This window comes from Argopecten irradians, chromosome 13, assembly GCF_041381155.1.
Source record: "Argopecten irradians isolate NY chromosome 13, Ai_NY, whole genome shotgun sequence".
NCBI classification, from domain to species: domain Eukaryota; kingdom Metazoa; phylum Mollusca; class Bivalvia; order Pectinida; family Pectinidae; genus Argopecten; species Argopecten irradians.
In genome coordinates this window covers 22,194,830-22,210,709 of record NC_091146.1, presented here as the reverse complement: position 1 = coordinate 22,210,709, position 15,880 = coordinate 22,194,830, and the positions used below count along the sequence as shown (strand labels likewise).

Genomic DNA, 15,880 nt, shown 5'->3' with positions numbered 1-15,880 from the left:
TCTACAAGGGAATGAAAAAAATAATTGCCATCTTTAATGTCTAGTAACTTATCAATATTGTATTATCCTTACTTTTAATACAAGACACAATATTATAAGAAACAAGCGAAATGAAGTGTTTTTTTTTATCAAATATATTTGCTTACATTTTAAACACATCAAAGTATTTGTAAAAATGACGTAGATCTTGCCATTTCAAAAACAAAAGTTTTCTTAAGAAAAATGACGTGATTCATTTCTCTACATAACACAAAAGCTAGTTAAATAATCGATGAAAGATCAGAAGCGGCAAGATTTTCTGCGGAAACAACAGTGGCAACAATTTTCATTATACACTAATATAATAATGATTTTTTGAGATGGCAAATGTCTGCGAATTTCATTGTGGATGTCATTCATGTATGTAATTCTCCTCTTCTTTATCATCCGTCTGTAAAATCCTGAAGGATACTGTTTCCCAGAGGTACAGAAGACGATATGTACTGCCAAGGAGAGAACGAAACAGATATTCTTTTGGAAAGGTAAGCAATTATCTAATATATCTAATTCATTGCTTGATATAATTTTGCCTTTAGCATTTGCGACTAGTTGTGTTCAAAAATCACTGACGTTTCCACGTGAGATAATATTAACTTTTCATATTTTCAGCCCCTGATATTATGATTGATATAATTTTTTAATTTTAGCTTTCCTTCAGTGGTCGATTGCAAATATGTAGCAACATGATCATTCGATTTTGTACTCGATATTTTCTGACAGGGATTTTAAAAAGAAGACCAATGGAAACATTTATTTAACTAAGAGCAACCAGGCGATGGATTGTGCTATTTGCCATTTTTTACAACGCATTTAATGTTTAAAGGGAACCTGGTATTCATCTTTCGTTAAATAGTAATATCTATGTCCAATTGTACAGTGATATTGAAACGCGTGTATTCGATGTTTAAACACACCTGTCACGGAAAAAAATGCTATGCAATCACTTGTGTTATTTTTGATAAACGTCAGTATTTTGTGCGATAAAACTTTTTTTTAAAATGGAAATAAGATGTTGTCATAATAAAATGATCCATTATTTCTACCGTAGATGTCAATTATGAATCCTAATATAACGAGGGCGACACCATCAAAAATAATTCTGCCAAAACTAGGAGCACATGACGATGTTTCTGAATCAGACGAGGTGAGATAATATAACTCTCATAGATTTTTTAAGTAGTTAGATCAAAATTATGTTGATCGTTTTTTTTTGGTCAAGTGTGAATTATAATTTTGTTATTAATTTGCATTGACGTTGTTTTCATTTCAATTAGTAGGATCAAATACTACTAGTTGAATAACTAGAGAGAACCAAAGCGGTAACATTTTTATCAGTAAAACAACGTCCAAATTAAGAAACCGTTTAAAAAAATTGTTCTGATGACTAGATTACCAACGTGATCATATATACACTGCTAGGTGTACTTCCAATCCTGAATACTGTGGTGGACCACCATACTAAATTTGTAACAAGACCCATGAAAATGTACCCGCAAGACTGGGGTTGAAACCATATATTTCAGACACTACTTTGATGCTCAATTGATTGAGCTATCTGTCTGCAATGATCGACCCAGTCCAGTTTTGTTACCATACATTAAGCAGTGACACAAAATGTTTCGTCGGTTTAGGTAACATTACAAATCATAGATAAAATGCAGAAACATGCTACAATTAAATATATTTTGAGATGACAAATTTCTGCAAGTTTAATTGTGGATTCCATTTATGTATATGATTCCTCTTCTTTACCATCCGTCTGTAAAATCCTGAAGGATACTGTTTCCCAGAGGTACAGAAGACGATATGTACTGCCAAGGAGAGAACGAAACAGATATTCTTTTGGAAAGGCAAGCAATTATCTAATATATCTAATTCATTGCTTGATATAATTTTGCCTTTAGCATTTGCGACTAGTTGTGTTCAAAAATCACTGACGTTTCCACGTGAGATTATATTAACTTTTCATATTTTCAGCCCCTGATATTATGATTGATATACTTTTTTAATTTTAGCTTTCCTTCAGTGGTCGATTGCAAATATGTAGCAACATGATCATTCGATTTTGTGCTCGATATTTTCTGACAGGGATTTTAAAAAGAAGACCAATGGAAACATTTATTTAACTAAGAGCAACCAGGCGATGGATTGTGCTATTTGCCATTTTTTACAACGCATTTAATGTTTAAAGGGAACCTGGTATTCATCTTTCGTTAAATAGTAATATCTATGTCCAATTGTACAGTGATATTGAAACGCGTGTATTCGATGTTTAAACACACCTGTCACGGAAATACATGCTATGCAATCACTTGTGTTATTTTTGATAAAACTTTTTTTTAAAATGGAAATAAGATGTTGTCATAATAAAATGATCCATTAATTTCTACCGTAGATGTCAATTATGAATCCTAATATAACAAGGGCGACACCATCAAAAGTAATTCTGTCAAAACTAGGAGCACATGACGATGTTTCTGAATCAGACCAGGTGAGATAATATAACTCTCATAGATTTTTAAGAAGTTAGATCAAAATTTTATTGATCATTTTTTTTTTTGGTCAAGTGTGAATTATAATTTTGTTATTAATTTGCATTGACGTTGTTTTCATTTCAATTAGTAGCCTCAAATACTAGTAGTTGAATAACTAGAGAGAACCAAAGCGGTAACATTTTTATCAGTAAAACAACGTCCAAATTAAGAAACCGTTTAAAAAATTGTTCTGATGACTAGATTACCAACGTGATCATATATACACTGCTAGGTGTACTTCCAATCCTGAATACTGTGGTGGACCACCATACTAAATTTGTAACAAGACCCATGAAAATGTACCCGCAAGACTGGGGTTGAAACCATATATTTCAGACACTACTTTGATGCTCAATTGATTGAGCTATCTGTCTGCAATGATCGACCCAGTCCAGTTTTGTTACCATACATTAAGCAGTGACACAAAATGTTTCGTCGGTTTAGGTAACATTACAAATCATAGATAAAATGCAGAAACATGCTACGATTAAATATATTTTGAGATGACAAATTTCTGCAAGTTTAATTGTGGATTCCATTTATGTATATGATTCCTCTTCTTTACCATCCGTCTATAAAATCCTGAAGGATACTGTTTCCCAGAGGTACAGAAGACGATATGTACTGCCAAGGAGAGAACGAAACAGATATTCTTTTGGAAAGGTAAGCAATTATCTAGTATATCTAATTCATTGCTTGATATAATTTTGCCTTTAGCGTTTGCGACTAGTTGTGTTCAAAAATCACTGACGTTTCCACGGGAGATAATATTAACTTTTCATATTTTCAGCCCCTTGTATTATGATTGATATACTTTTTCTTAATTTTAGCTTTCCTTCAGTGGTCGATTGCAAATATGTAGCAACATGATCATTCGATTTTGTACTCGATATTTTCTAACAGGGATTTTTTAAATAGAAGACCGATGGAAACATTTATTTAACTAAGAGCAACCAGGCGTTGGAAAGTGCTATTGGCCATTTTTTACAAAGCATTTAATGTTTAAAGGGAAACCTAGTATTCATCTTTCGTTAAAAAGTAATATCCATGTCCAATTGTACAGTTATATTGAAACGCTTGTATTCGATGTTTAAACATCACCTGTCACAGAAATACATGCAAATGCAATCACTTGTGTTATTTTTGATAAAACGTCAGTATTTTGTGAGCGATAAAACTTTTTTTATTAAATGGAAATAAGATGTTGTCCATTAATAAAATGATCCATTAATTTCTACCGTAGACGTCAATGATGAATCGATAATATAACGAGGGCGACACCATCAAAAATAATTTCTGCCAAAAACTAGGAGCATCATGTAGATGTTTCCTGAAACAGATCAGGTAAGATAATGTAAAATCTCGTATGAATTTTTAAGTAGTTTTGAGATCATAACAATTATATTGAGCGCGTTTTTTATATTGATCAAGTAATGAATTATTAGATTTTGTTATTATTTTGTTAATGCGTACGTTATTGTCTTCATTTTCACAATTATAGAATTCCTCAAAAATACTAATAGTTGAATCTTGCGAAAGGAGGAGAAAACAAAAGCCATCGTTGTAACATCTTTATCGGTAACAAACAACGGCACCAAACTTTTAGAAACCGTTGTAAATAAAATTGTTTCAGATTGTACTCAAATTAACCAACGTAATCGTTTATACACTGCCTAAATATTACTTTCCAAACCTTACAACAGTTTTCATTCGACCAGCATACTAACATTATGTAACCAAGATCCCCATGAAAATGTACCCGACAAGACTGGGGGTTAGAAACCACTCACAATGTGACGGCGACTGACAAAATTGGGATCCAAGTATGAGGAAAAATCACATAATTTCATTTTTTCACGTTTTTTATATTACTTTATGGTTGTGTAGATCACGTTTCACACAAAATACTTTAAAGCCAGAAGGGATAAAGGCATTTAAGAGATATTGCGACTGTTGAGATGAGGCAAAACGATATACATTCTTTAACTGTACAAAATTAGAGAAAGTCAAATCATCCACGTCTTGAACATTGATCTTCATGTTACATAGGCTGTCAAAGATGTTAAAACTATACAATAATACATCAATTGCCACATTATCTATGCTTTGGACTCTTGCTCTTTAATACTTGTAATATTTTAACAAAGATAATGCTTTAGCTCGTTTCAGGAGTAAAATGTAGCTCATACGTTATTGTCCATTTTATCGTAATAGATTACAAGTTAATTTGTGACTCGTTTATTGTAACAAAATAAATCTACGTTTTGACGGAGGTGAAACACTGCAGTGATGTTGTTGTAACAAAATTTTCGTTGCTGTGTACTTTAGCGTCCGACGGGGTTGGTACTTTCAAATGTATTTCATGTGTAGGAGATCTTTATGGTTATCGTCAATTGATACAATGTAACTAGAACCTACCAATTAATTACATCAAAATTTGTATAAGTTTGTTTTTTATCTTCATGGTCCTACAGCAACCGCCAAAAGAACAAGTCTTCATGAGGATATTTTTCTAGTGCAATGAATATTCCATTTGTGATTTCGTATTCAACTTTCACGAAAATCGAAGATCTGTGCATTAGATTAAAGTGTATATGCTTTCAGATTCTTTTAACTAGAATGTTGGTATAACGCATAATGGTGCGACCGACGAGATATACATGTATATGTAACGAAGATGTCAAATACTATCCTATATATGAACAGATTTTAGATAATTGTTGTGTCAATATTTAAAACTAAAACGATGTATGTCTTTTACTATTTTTTTTCTGTTGAACGTGTTTTTGAGTCGAATATTAACAAGTTTTTTAAAGGGCAACTTCATTGCCGAAACATCTTTTATTGAGAATGCAAAACGAAATTGATAATTTTATAGTGTCACAAAAGTTATTAACTTACCGTTAAAATTACACTTACTATCACATTCTTAACAATTTACTTAAATTAAATGCTAATTTTCATAACGCGGGTCGTCCCGCCGTCGTCCTAATTACCGCGCGTCGGTTGATTATCACTGCGCCAGACGGCAAAACAGCGAAATGAATCTTCACTGTTAATGTAGTTTATGCAGGGAATCTTGCATTTGATCGGTGTTATAACATCCTCTTAGACCATTTATATACCTTTTCGAATAGTATTATTGTTTTTAAGAAACTTTTATTTTTGTTTCACAAAGGTAGTGGGCCTTAAAATTGTGAACCAGGAAATGCTCGTAGTTCTCCGATCCACATTTTTTGTTTTATATCATGTAGATAGACAGACACATCTATTCATATATACATGCTACTGAATTTAGTAATACTGACCCAATATGGCACATAAAACAAAAACCTGTGGTTGGAGTGATCGAATTTCAAAAACTAGTGATCGCATTTACATTTCAGACCGTTTCCTTTCTATATATCTGCTAGACAACTCAAGAAGGAAACCTAGTTATTAGAGTTCTACTTTATGTTTATTTTAAATATATGTAAAAAGAAAATAAGATGTAGACAGGGGTCTTTAGATATTGCAATAAGCACGATTGAAAAGAATAAGACGCAAAACATGTTTCAAACAGAGGGGTCTGAGAATTAGTGACAGTTTATAGCAATTTGAACACACCACAGTTTCAAATAAATCACTATAGAGGTATATTGGTCGAGATCAAGTTTCGCTTTTTTTTTATCTTGATTATAAGACCCCTAAAACCAATCTATGGACACTCGTACACAGATACAAATTGATATAAATTGTAACTAATTATCAGACCCCTGAAGTTTCTTAATTAGTCTTTTTCTACATAAAGCTCCTAAGACTTTCAGTAAAATTTAAATTTCTAGATGGTGTAGATGAACTAAGAAATAATGTTTCACACTACGATTTCAGCATTGACTAGTGAATTAACTAGACCAGATGGGGTTGGTGTGCGGGATCCTCACAAAACTGTGGGGGTGGGAGTGGGGGTGGGGAGTGGGGTGGGGGGGTGGCGAGGCAGTGAATATCGACCTAACATTCACTTCAATTTTAAGTGTTCCGTTAACTCTACAATGAGAACAATTTTCTTTAATAGCCATAATGATATAATTTACCACCATCTAACAGATTTTGAAAAATTGTATACGACTCTTGTCTTCTAATGATCTAAAACTTCTACAGGATTTAGGCCTCTTTCTTTAAAAGTCATTTGAACTGAGGAAAGCTGGCTTGTTAAGTTGTTGCTTTGATCTACTGTGTGTTATATACATGTATGTTTTGCTATCGATCCCTTTTATATGGATGTAAGAAGCAATAAAAATGAATTGAATTGAATTGAATTGAAATATATAATGCTAATGGGCCAATTATCATTATCCGAGTATCTTACGGACAACGAAGGATAGTTGTACCAGGCCCGTTTCTAGATGTTAACCGGATGATGTATTCCTTATATTCATCGTCGCAAAGTTCTACAAGAAAATAAACATCTTCTCTCTACACTGTATCAGAAACTTAACTTATATAATTTCTCTCTCTCCCTCTCTCTCTCTCTCTCTCTGTCTGTCTGTCTCTCTCTCTCTCTCTCCCTCTCTACTAGAATTACATATGTATACATGTAAGGAAAACAATATTTATAGAGCTAAACACCTTTGTTATCGAATGATGAAATCTGCATCCTTGTCCTCTGAAGGAATACGCCCTAACACAATTTTCTTGCCTTTATTCTACTTTTAAACAACATCCCGTTGTTTGCATTTTCAGTTTCCGCACTCGTGATATTTTTGCTACATGTATATCAATGTATTCGGTATAATGTCAGTGACTTTTACGGCTTTTATTTTCGATCTTTTATTTTAAATACATTGTATATTACGAAGTATTGCAAAATATTATTAACTTATGAAAGAGCAAAGCCTGTGAAATTTTCAGAATATCCGTGGAGAAAACAATATATTGCTAGATAAGATCAAAAAATGTTGAACTGTCTTAAATTTATTTATAAATATTGTGTCTGGACCCCATAATTTGTTGCATATTACAGTTTCAGTCGAATAACTGCTGATTGAGATAAATCAGGTTTTTTCAACTCTTATCTCTGTTTTTTGATTGTCATCTCTACTAACGAAGAGAAAAATAATCTCAATACTTTTTTTCTAATGTCTTTTTCACAGCTATATTTATTCATTTTATTTACATGTATATTTTGCTAGAAAGTACCCACATGTTAGTATACTGATCAACTGACAACTCACCAGTCTACTCTTCATAGTATGTATTGAAAATGATACAGGTAGTTAAATTTACACATAAAATGCGGGACAAATCCCCCTAATGAACCGTCGTTTATTGAGAGTTTCAGCAAATACACGTGGTGACGTCGGTAAAAAATGTGCGTAACTTTATAACGTCATTTATTCCGACGTCATAATCGCCGCATCTGGGCCCATTTTGCCAGTCGCCGTCACATATTTCAGACACTACTTTGATGCTAAATGGATTGAGTTATCTGTCTGCAATGATCGACCCAGTCCAGTTTTGTTACCATACATTAAGCAGTGACACAAAATGTTTCGTCGATATACATGTACGTAACATTACTAATCATTGATAAAATAAAGAAACATGTTACAATTAAATATATTTTGAGATGGCAAATGTCTGCATGTTTCATTGTGGATTCCATTTATGTATATGATTCCTTTTCTTTATCATCCGTCTATAAAATCCTGAAGGATACTGTTTCCCAGAGATACAGAAGACGATATATACAGCCAAGGAGAGAACCAAATAGATATTCTACTGGAAATGTAAGCAATCATATGATATATCTAGTTCATTACTTGATATGATTTTGCCTTAAGCATTTCCGACTAGTTTTGTCCTGAAATCAGTGACGTTTCCACGGGAGATAATATCAACTTTTCATATTTTCAGCCCACGGTACTATAATTGATATACTGGTTTAATTTTAGCTTTCCTTCAGTTGTCGATTGCAAATATGTAGCAACATGATCATTCGATTTTGTACTCGATATTTTTTCTGACAGGGATTTTAAAATAGAAGACCGATGGAAACATTTATTTAACTAAGAGCAACCAGGCGTTGGATAGTTCTATTTGCCATTTTTTTACAAAGCATTTAATGTTTAAAAGGGAAACTGATATTCATCTTTCGTTAAAAAAGTCATATCCATGTCCAATTGTACAGTTATATTGAAACGCGTGTATTCGATGTTTAAACACACCTGTCACGGAAATACATGCTATGCAATCAATTGTGTTATTTTTTGATAAACGTCAGTATTTTGTGCGATAAAACGGGGGTTTTGTAAACGGAAATAAGATGTTTGTCATCATAAAATGATCCATTAATTTCTACCGTAGACGTCAATGATGAATCCATATATATAAACGAGGGCGACACCATCAAAAATAATTCTGCCAAAACTAGTAGCACATGAAGATGTTTCTGAAACAGACCAGGTAAGATAATATAACTCTCGTAGAATTTTAAGTAGTTAGATCAAAATTATATTGAGCGTTTTTTCGTCAGGTCGTGAATTATGATTTTGTTATTAATTTGTATTGACGTTGTCTTCATTTCGTGCCAATAGCCCTAAATACTAATATTTGAATAAACGCAAGAGAACAAAAGCGGTAGCATTTTATCAGTAAAACAACGGCCAAATTTAGAAACCGTTTAAAAATTGTTCTGATGACTTGATTACCAACGTGATCGTATATATACACTGCTAGGTGTACTTCAAAACCTGAAAATAGTGGTGGACCAGCATACTAAATTTGTAACAAGACCCATGAAAATGTACCTGCAAGACTGGGGTTGAAACCAGTTAGGTCGGACACTTTTTTGATGCTAAATGGATTGAGCTATTTGTCTGCAATGATCGACCCAGTCCAGTTTTGTTACCATACATTAAGCAGTGACAAAAAATGTTTCGTCGATATGCGTAACAGCACTAATCATACATAAAATGCAGAAACATGCTACAATTAAAATATATTTTGAGATGACAAATGTCTGCAAGTTTTGATTTTGTGGATTCCATTTTATGTATATAATTCCTCTTCTTTATCATCCGTCTATAAAATCCTGAAGGATACTGTTTCCCAGAGGCACAGAAGACGATATATACAGCCAAGGAGAGAACTAAGTAGATATTCTACTGGAAATGTAAGCAATCATATGATATATCTAGTTCATTACTTGATATGATTTTGCCTTAAGCATTTCCGACTAGTTTTGTCCAGAAATCACTGCCGTTTCCACGGGAGATTATATTTAACTTTTCATATTTTCAACCCACGGTATTATGATTGATATACTGGTTTAATTTTAGCTTTCCTTCAGTGGGCGATTACAAATATGTAGCAACCTGATCATTCGATTTTGTACTCGATATATTCTGACAGGGATTTTAAAAAAGAAGATCAGTGGAAACAATTATTTGACTCAGAGCAACCAGGCGTTGGATTTTGCTAAAATACGTACATATACCATTTTTTGTACAAAGCATTTAATGTTTAAAGGGAACCTGGTATTCATTTTTTGTTGAAAAGTAATATCCATGTTATATATTCAGTGATGTTGAAACGTGTGTCTTCGATGTTTAAACACACCTGTTACAGAAATACATGCTATGGAATCAATTGTGTTATTTTTGATAAACGTCAGTATTTTGTCCGGTAAAATATGTTTTAAATGGAAATAGAATGTTGTAATAATAAAATTATCCATTAATTTCTACCTTAGACGTCAATGCTGAATGTTAATAAAACGAGGGCGACACCATCAAGAATAATTCTGCCAAAACTAGGAGCACATGAAGATGTTTCTGAAACAGACCAGGTAAGATAACCCTCGGAGATTTTTAATTATGAAGATCCAGTCCATATTAATCCATTTTCAGGTGTAAATTATGATTTTGTTTTTTATTTGCATTGATGTTGCCTTCATTTTACCAAATAGCACAAAAAACTATTAGTTGCATAACGTATATAATAATAAAAGCGGAAACATTTTATCAGTAAAACAACGGCCAAATTTAGAAACCCTTGGAAAAAATTGTTCTGATGACCTTATTACCGACGTGATCGCATTTACACTGCTAGGTGTACTTCCAAACCTGAAAACAGTGGTTAACCAGCATACTTATTTTTTAATAAAACCAATGAATATGTACCCGCAAGACTGGGGTTGAAACCAGATATTTCGGACACTAGCTTGATGCTCTGTAGATAGAGCTACATGATGTACCTGGTATTCAATGATCGACCCAGTCCAGTTTTGTTACCATACATTAAGTAGTGACATTAAAATGTTTCGTCGATAAAGTTGTACGTAACATTACTAATCATAGATAAAATGCAGAAACATGCTACAATTAAATATATTTTGAGATGGCAAATGTCTGCAAGTTTCATTGCGGATTTCATATATGTATATAATTCCTCTTTTGTAACATCCGTCTATAAAATCCTGAAGGAAGGTGTTATGGAAGAATTGCCGCAGTATGATAAGAACACAGTAGGAGAACTGGAAGCCAAATAACCGAGCATACCAGTGTCTCCCACGCTACCACCAGAGACCGGTTCCCCTAGGTTAAAATTTTCTGAGGGCGAACTGGACAATGATACCCCCAATCCGTTTACTAAAACCCATTATCACCACCAACTCACCTCGGTCAAATATAACAAGGTGGACACCTCCCTCCATGGTACCACGGAGTTAGGGGGCCCCTGCGGTAACGACAGAAATCACATCCTTTATGCCTAATAACCACCAGCCTGCTGTATAGCAAAGCTGGTATGAGTACTTAGCCGGATGAGCCCATGTCCCTCTCTGTCTCCCTCTGGACTCCGGCACCTGAGGGGATTTTATTTTAAATCCACTCATACCCATACTGTGTACCTATATACCTACCTTGTAACAAATAACACTGACTATAATATAACCGTTTCATATATTAACCCAATCCCTCCAATAACCTATGGTAGCAATATAGGCCTTTAACCCAACCACCCCCTCCCATCCTAAGTCCTGCCTAAGTGTGAATTTCACCTAATCCTGATTACTGGGGACAGGAAATGTGGCACTAGTGTTAGTATTGGAATCTGAAAAATATTCTAGGCCTCCCTGGTAGTTGTTGAGCAGAATCCCAATACCTGTGTGCTAGAAAGATGAGTGTCATCTGGGCGGTATAAAGCTGCCTGTGTTGATTGGATTGTAGGATGGCGTAGGACCTTACCCCCTGACTCAAATAAATGTTTCTTAATTGCATAGTTTATACGCTATCTCTTCCTCTCAACTTTGGCATATGAGCAAGCCCAATGCAAGTAACCCCTGGGTAGCATTTCAGACCAAATTATATCAGTAAGGTGAAAAAACAAAGCAAACCTTAAAAGTAAACACCTGATTGTTTATATCAACTCTTTGCCTTCAATGCTGACTACATCATTGGAACCAAGTTGAATCGGATCATTTTGGAGGCGGGAATTTTCCCAATTCCTTCTCAATGAGAGGATCAAATTCACTCCAGGTCATGCCTATACGGGTCATCCAATGAATAGCATACCCCTTTCTGTCAAGATTACACGGCCTATTAGCTTCCTCCTTCATACCCCAAAATGGTATAGAAGATCCTATGGCCCATATGGGGGATAAGTCACCTGAAAGAATATCTGAAGATGTTTTAGAAAAGCATGAAATTGCAATAATATTAATAATCCAAATATAAACTCAAAACGCTGTAATAAAACCATAACAGACTTTATTACAATTAAGTTAGAATTATACATGGGAAATCACACAATGTGGTAAATTCAGGTTCATTCCTAGCTGCAATATGCCTAGCTAAAACTGTCTCTACTGGAATTCTTATGTATTTTGAGTAGACCCTTGATTTCCATCGACCCCATGCTAGTATTTTCTGATCAGAAATTCCCTTGGTGGCTGCCTCAGTAGCGGTTCCTATACGAAATGAATGATTTTTCTAATGAGACACTGGGATGCACGAAAAAGTTAATGATTTCTTTAAAAACGCAGCTACCTGATAGTGATTAATTAATGAACCATTCCTATATATGAAAAACTGCTGATTAATTGTTTTTTGGCCGAATCAAAAGGTATTTGTTCAGAAGTGAGACGGGGCAATTATCTGAGTTAGGATAACTGTTGATATGTAATAATGCAGAGTGACCTCTCTGGTCAGTCATTGATTCCCTGATACAGACTTTTAAATGTCTGGAAGGAGAATTTACAATGGTAACATCTGAAATTCCCAGTGGACGTGTATCATTACCATTGCTACTTGATGCTGAAAATTCTCCAACCCTCAGAAATCCGAAAAATGATAAAGTAAATGCTGCAGAAAAAAATCTGCTTCATATTTAGAGCTACAGACTGATGAAAGGGAGGTGCCCCTCCATAATTTTCTTAACAATAAAACATTGTGTTGAATCCTGTTAACCCCGAAGATTATGATCATGGGATATTCCACTCATATAAGTGGAAATTGGTGATGCTGAGTATCCCTGTAGTGACATATAAGATATAAATTGTACTAAATGGTCTAAGGGGACAGGCCAAATGCTCGGCATATTATAAGAGGACCTGAATGTTTGGAAACACTGTAACGCTGAGTTGTAAGTTTTCCATGTACTATTAGCCATTGCATTTTGAAGTAACCTATTAGCTTCAACCTTAAGGAGTGATTCTATCTGGAATAGGTGGGCAGGTATTGGGATGGACAGAAACCTGGCCCACTGTTGACGAGAAATGGAATCGGCTATATCATTATACTTACCAGGAATGTGTTATGCCCTTATGTTTAAATTTTAATTTAATGTCAACAAAACTAATGGCCTAAAGATAGTCATCACACTTTGTGATTTAGAGAATTGTTTTGTTTATGATTGTTACAACAGCTGCTTAATCACAATGGAACAATTTACTACCCCATAAACAAATTGACAAATAAATTAACTCTATAAATTTAATGTCTTTAAGGAGACCCTTATTTGACCAAGCTGTAGGCCAGGACCCATAAGCCCAAGCCCCCTGAAAGTATACACCAAAGCCCTTTTCTGGACCACTTTCACTTTCTGTATATAATTCCATGGAAGCAGAGGTGTTCCAGTGTCTATCTGGAATTTACCTGTCAAACTATTGTAATTTTCCAAAATTGACAACCATACTTTAATCGATGCAATAACTCTAATCTTACGATGTGGCTTGTCCACACCAGCAAAAGTATCAATAAAACGACGACAAAATGCACGGCCAGGGGCGACAAATCGACATGCAAAGTTTAGCATACCCAGTGCTGACTGGAAGCTTAAGCAGGGTCACTTATTAACTGTTAACAAATACTCAAGCTCTTTACATAACTAAACAATCTAGTCCCAGAGGTAATCGTATTGCTTATTCAATCTCAACTCCCAGAAAACATAAACAGTTGTAGGTCCTACAGGTTTTTCTTGGGATAATAGTAACCCTATTGCATAAGAAATATTCTCAAATATATCTAAGCATAACTTGTGACACAGAATACGTTTTCCAGTCTGTACCCCCCCAAACGAAAACATCATCTAAAAAATGCAGAATGTTATTTTTGTTACCAGGTTTTGTTAACAACGCTAACCTGATTGATATTAAGTTACAAATTTTCCAAACATATGCCACATAATAATTGAGGTCCCCATAAGCAAAAACTATTTGTCAAATGAGTAAGTGTCCATCACATACGTTTATAGCATGTATTATTCAAAATTTACAAAGAAGATAATAGTAAGCCAAGCGGAAGGCGGGTCTTTATTATCTGAACTTTGCTTAATAATGCCCCTTGGCCTAGGATGTAGTTTGTATTCATGCTCAGCTGCCATCATCTATGCATTGCATAAAGACACTACATAACTCTGTTGGAATCAAATTAATTTGTGCGAATTGTGATCTGGATACCGGACAAATGAGTTATAACTCTATAGTCACCGTCTTTTTTTGGGAATGAGACCTACTGGCAATACCTGTAAGGTGGGCAGAGGGGGTAAGCAAAGGGACCTGCTATGCGTCAAGCCTCCAACTCTTTCTTGATTTTGCCCAGTAATATTTCTGGGGCCTGTTTGGTGCTAGCTAAATTACCTGTCTCGCGTGCTCTACGAGGACCTACATACTACAGAGAGAATCACTCCTTAATTCCCTTTGCGATACAATAACTGAAATCAGTTAACGGATAATCCTGCAAGTACTTTAAAGTTTTTCATAAAATTATAGGCGTAGTACCAGGTTGTAAAGATTTGCTGGGGAGTTGGAGATTGTCTGTGCTACCAAACTCTACATCTGCATTAGCGCAATTATTGCTGTCAAGTCATTGCTTACACAGAAAGCTTTAGGGATGTGATCTCCCGACATGTACTAACATGCATGACGATAGCGACATCTGGACCCAAATATACATTGTTTCCTTAATTGAAATTATAACATCACCCGTGAACTTGGGGACAGCAGAGTTGAGAACTAGAGGGGACTTGGGAGATGATTATCAGGAGATCAACGTATTTTGAATTTGTTTATGTTAATCCTGGCTAGGGTGAATTATACATGAGCCATAAACTCTGTGTCTGATCACATTCCCATGATGAACAGGGGTTTCTAGCGCAATCTGTATTGCTCATTCGTAGCTGTACTCGCCGCCAAACGGATGTCATGACAATATATTTTAAAAAGAAAAAAAGTTCTGAGACATTTTTCTTGGTGTATTTTGCTAACCTCACACTTGGAATATGTGTGAGGAAAGGCATGATGTCCAAGCATGAATGTTAGTTAACTGCTTAACGATATTGGATGGCTTTTTTATTACAAATTTCCCATCCTTGATTACTAACTCACTCACCGATGTCTCGAAGTCCGCCTCCATTTCCCGCGCAGATTTGAGTACAATGTAGTTAACTGCTTAGCGATATTGGATGGGGTTTTTTATTACAAATTTCCATCCTTGATTACTAACTCACCGATGTCTCGAAGTCCGCCTCCATTTCCGCGCAGATTTCAGTAGTAAACCGAGGTCCAAAAACTCGGTGTTCCAGATTTTGTCCTTTATTTTTTCTGGAATATAATAACCCACGGGATCAAAAATACTTGGTACCTGAGATGAACCCTCAGTACATGTGAAGTGCCTGGGATCAATGATCAATGATCCCACCAAATCTGTTCTGACTTGCACCATTTATTGCCCCTCTCGGAGCCCTTACATTGGGTTTGCCTTTCTTCAGTGTTCGTCCGTCGCTATATTTATCTTAGGGACGTTTTTCAGTAGACGTACTTCATCGAC

At 34.9% G+C, this 15,880-nt stretch overlaps 1 protein-coding gene and 1 pseudogene across 1 annotated transcript in view; one reads left to right on the top strand and one right to left on the bottom strand.

The window, feature by feature from the left end:
• The window catches only part of LOC138305703 (uncharacterized), a 32,584-nt gene that overhangs the window by 15,172 nt on the left and 1,532 nt on the right, over positions 1–15,880 (top strand). The window contains exons 4-9 of the mRNA XM_069245986.1: positions 447–521; positions 1,088–1,183; positions 2,435–2,530; positions 3,162–3,236; positions 9,652–9,726; positions 10,306–10,401. Of these exons, the coding sequence (XP_069102087.1) occupies positions 447–521; positions 1,088–1,183; positions 2,435–2,530; positions 3,162–3,236; positions 9,652–9,726; positions 10,306–10,401 (513 nt within the window). The remainder of the gene's footprint in view (positions 1–446; positions 522–1,087; positions 1,184–2,434; positions 2,531–3,161; positions 3,237–9,651; positions 9,727–10,305; positions 10,402–15,880) is intronic.
• Positions 12,031–15,584, bottom strand: LOC138306533 (uncharacterized; annotated as a pseudogene).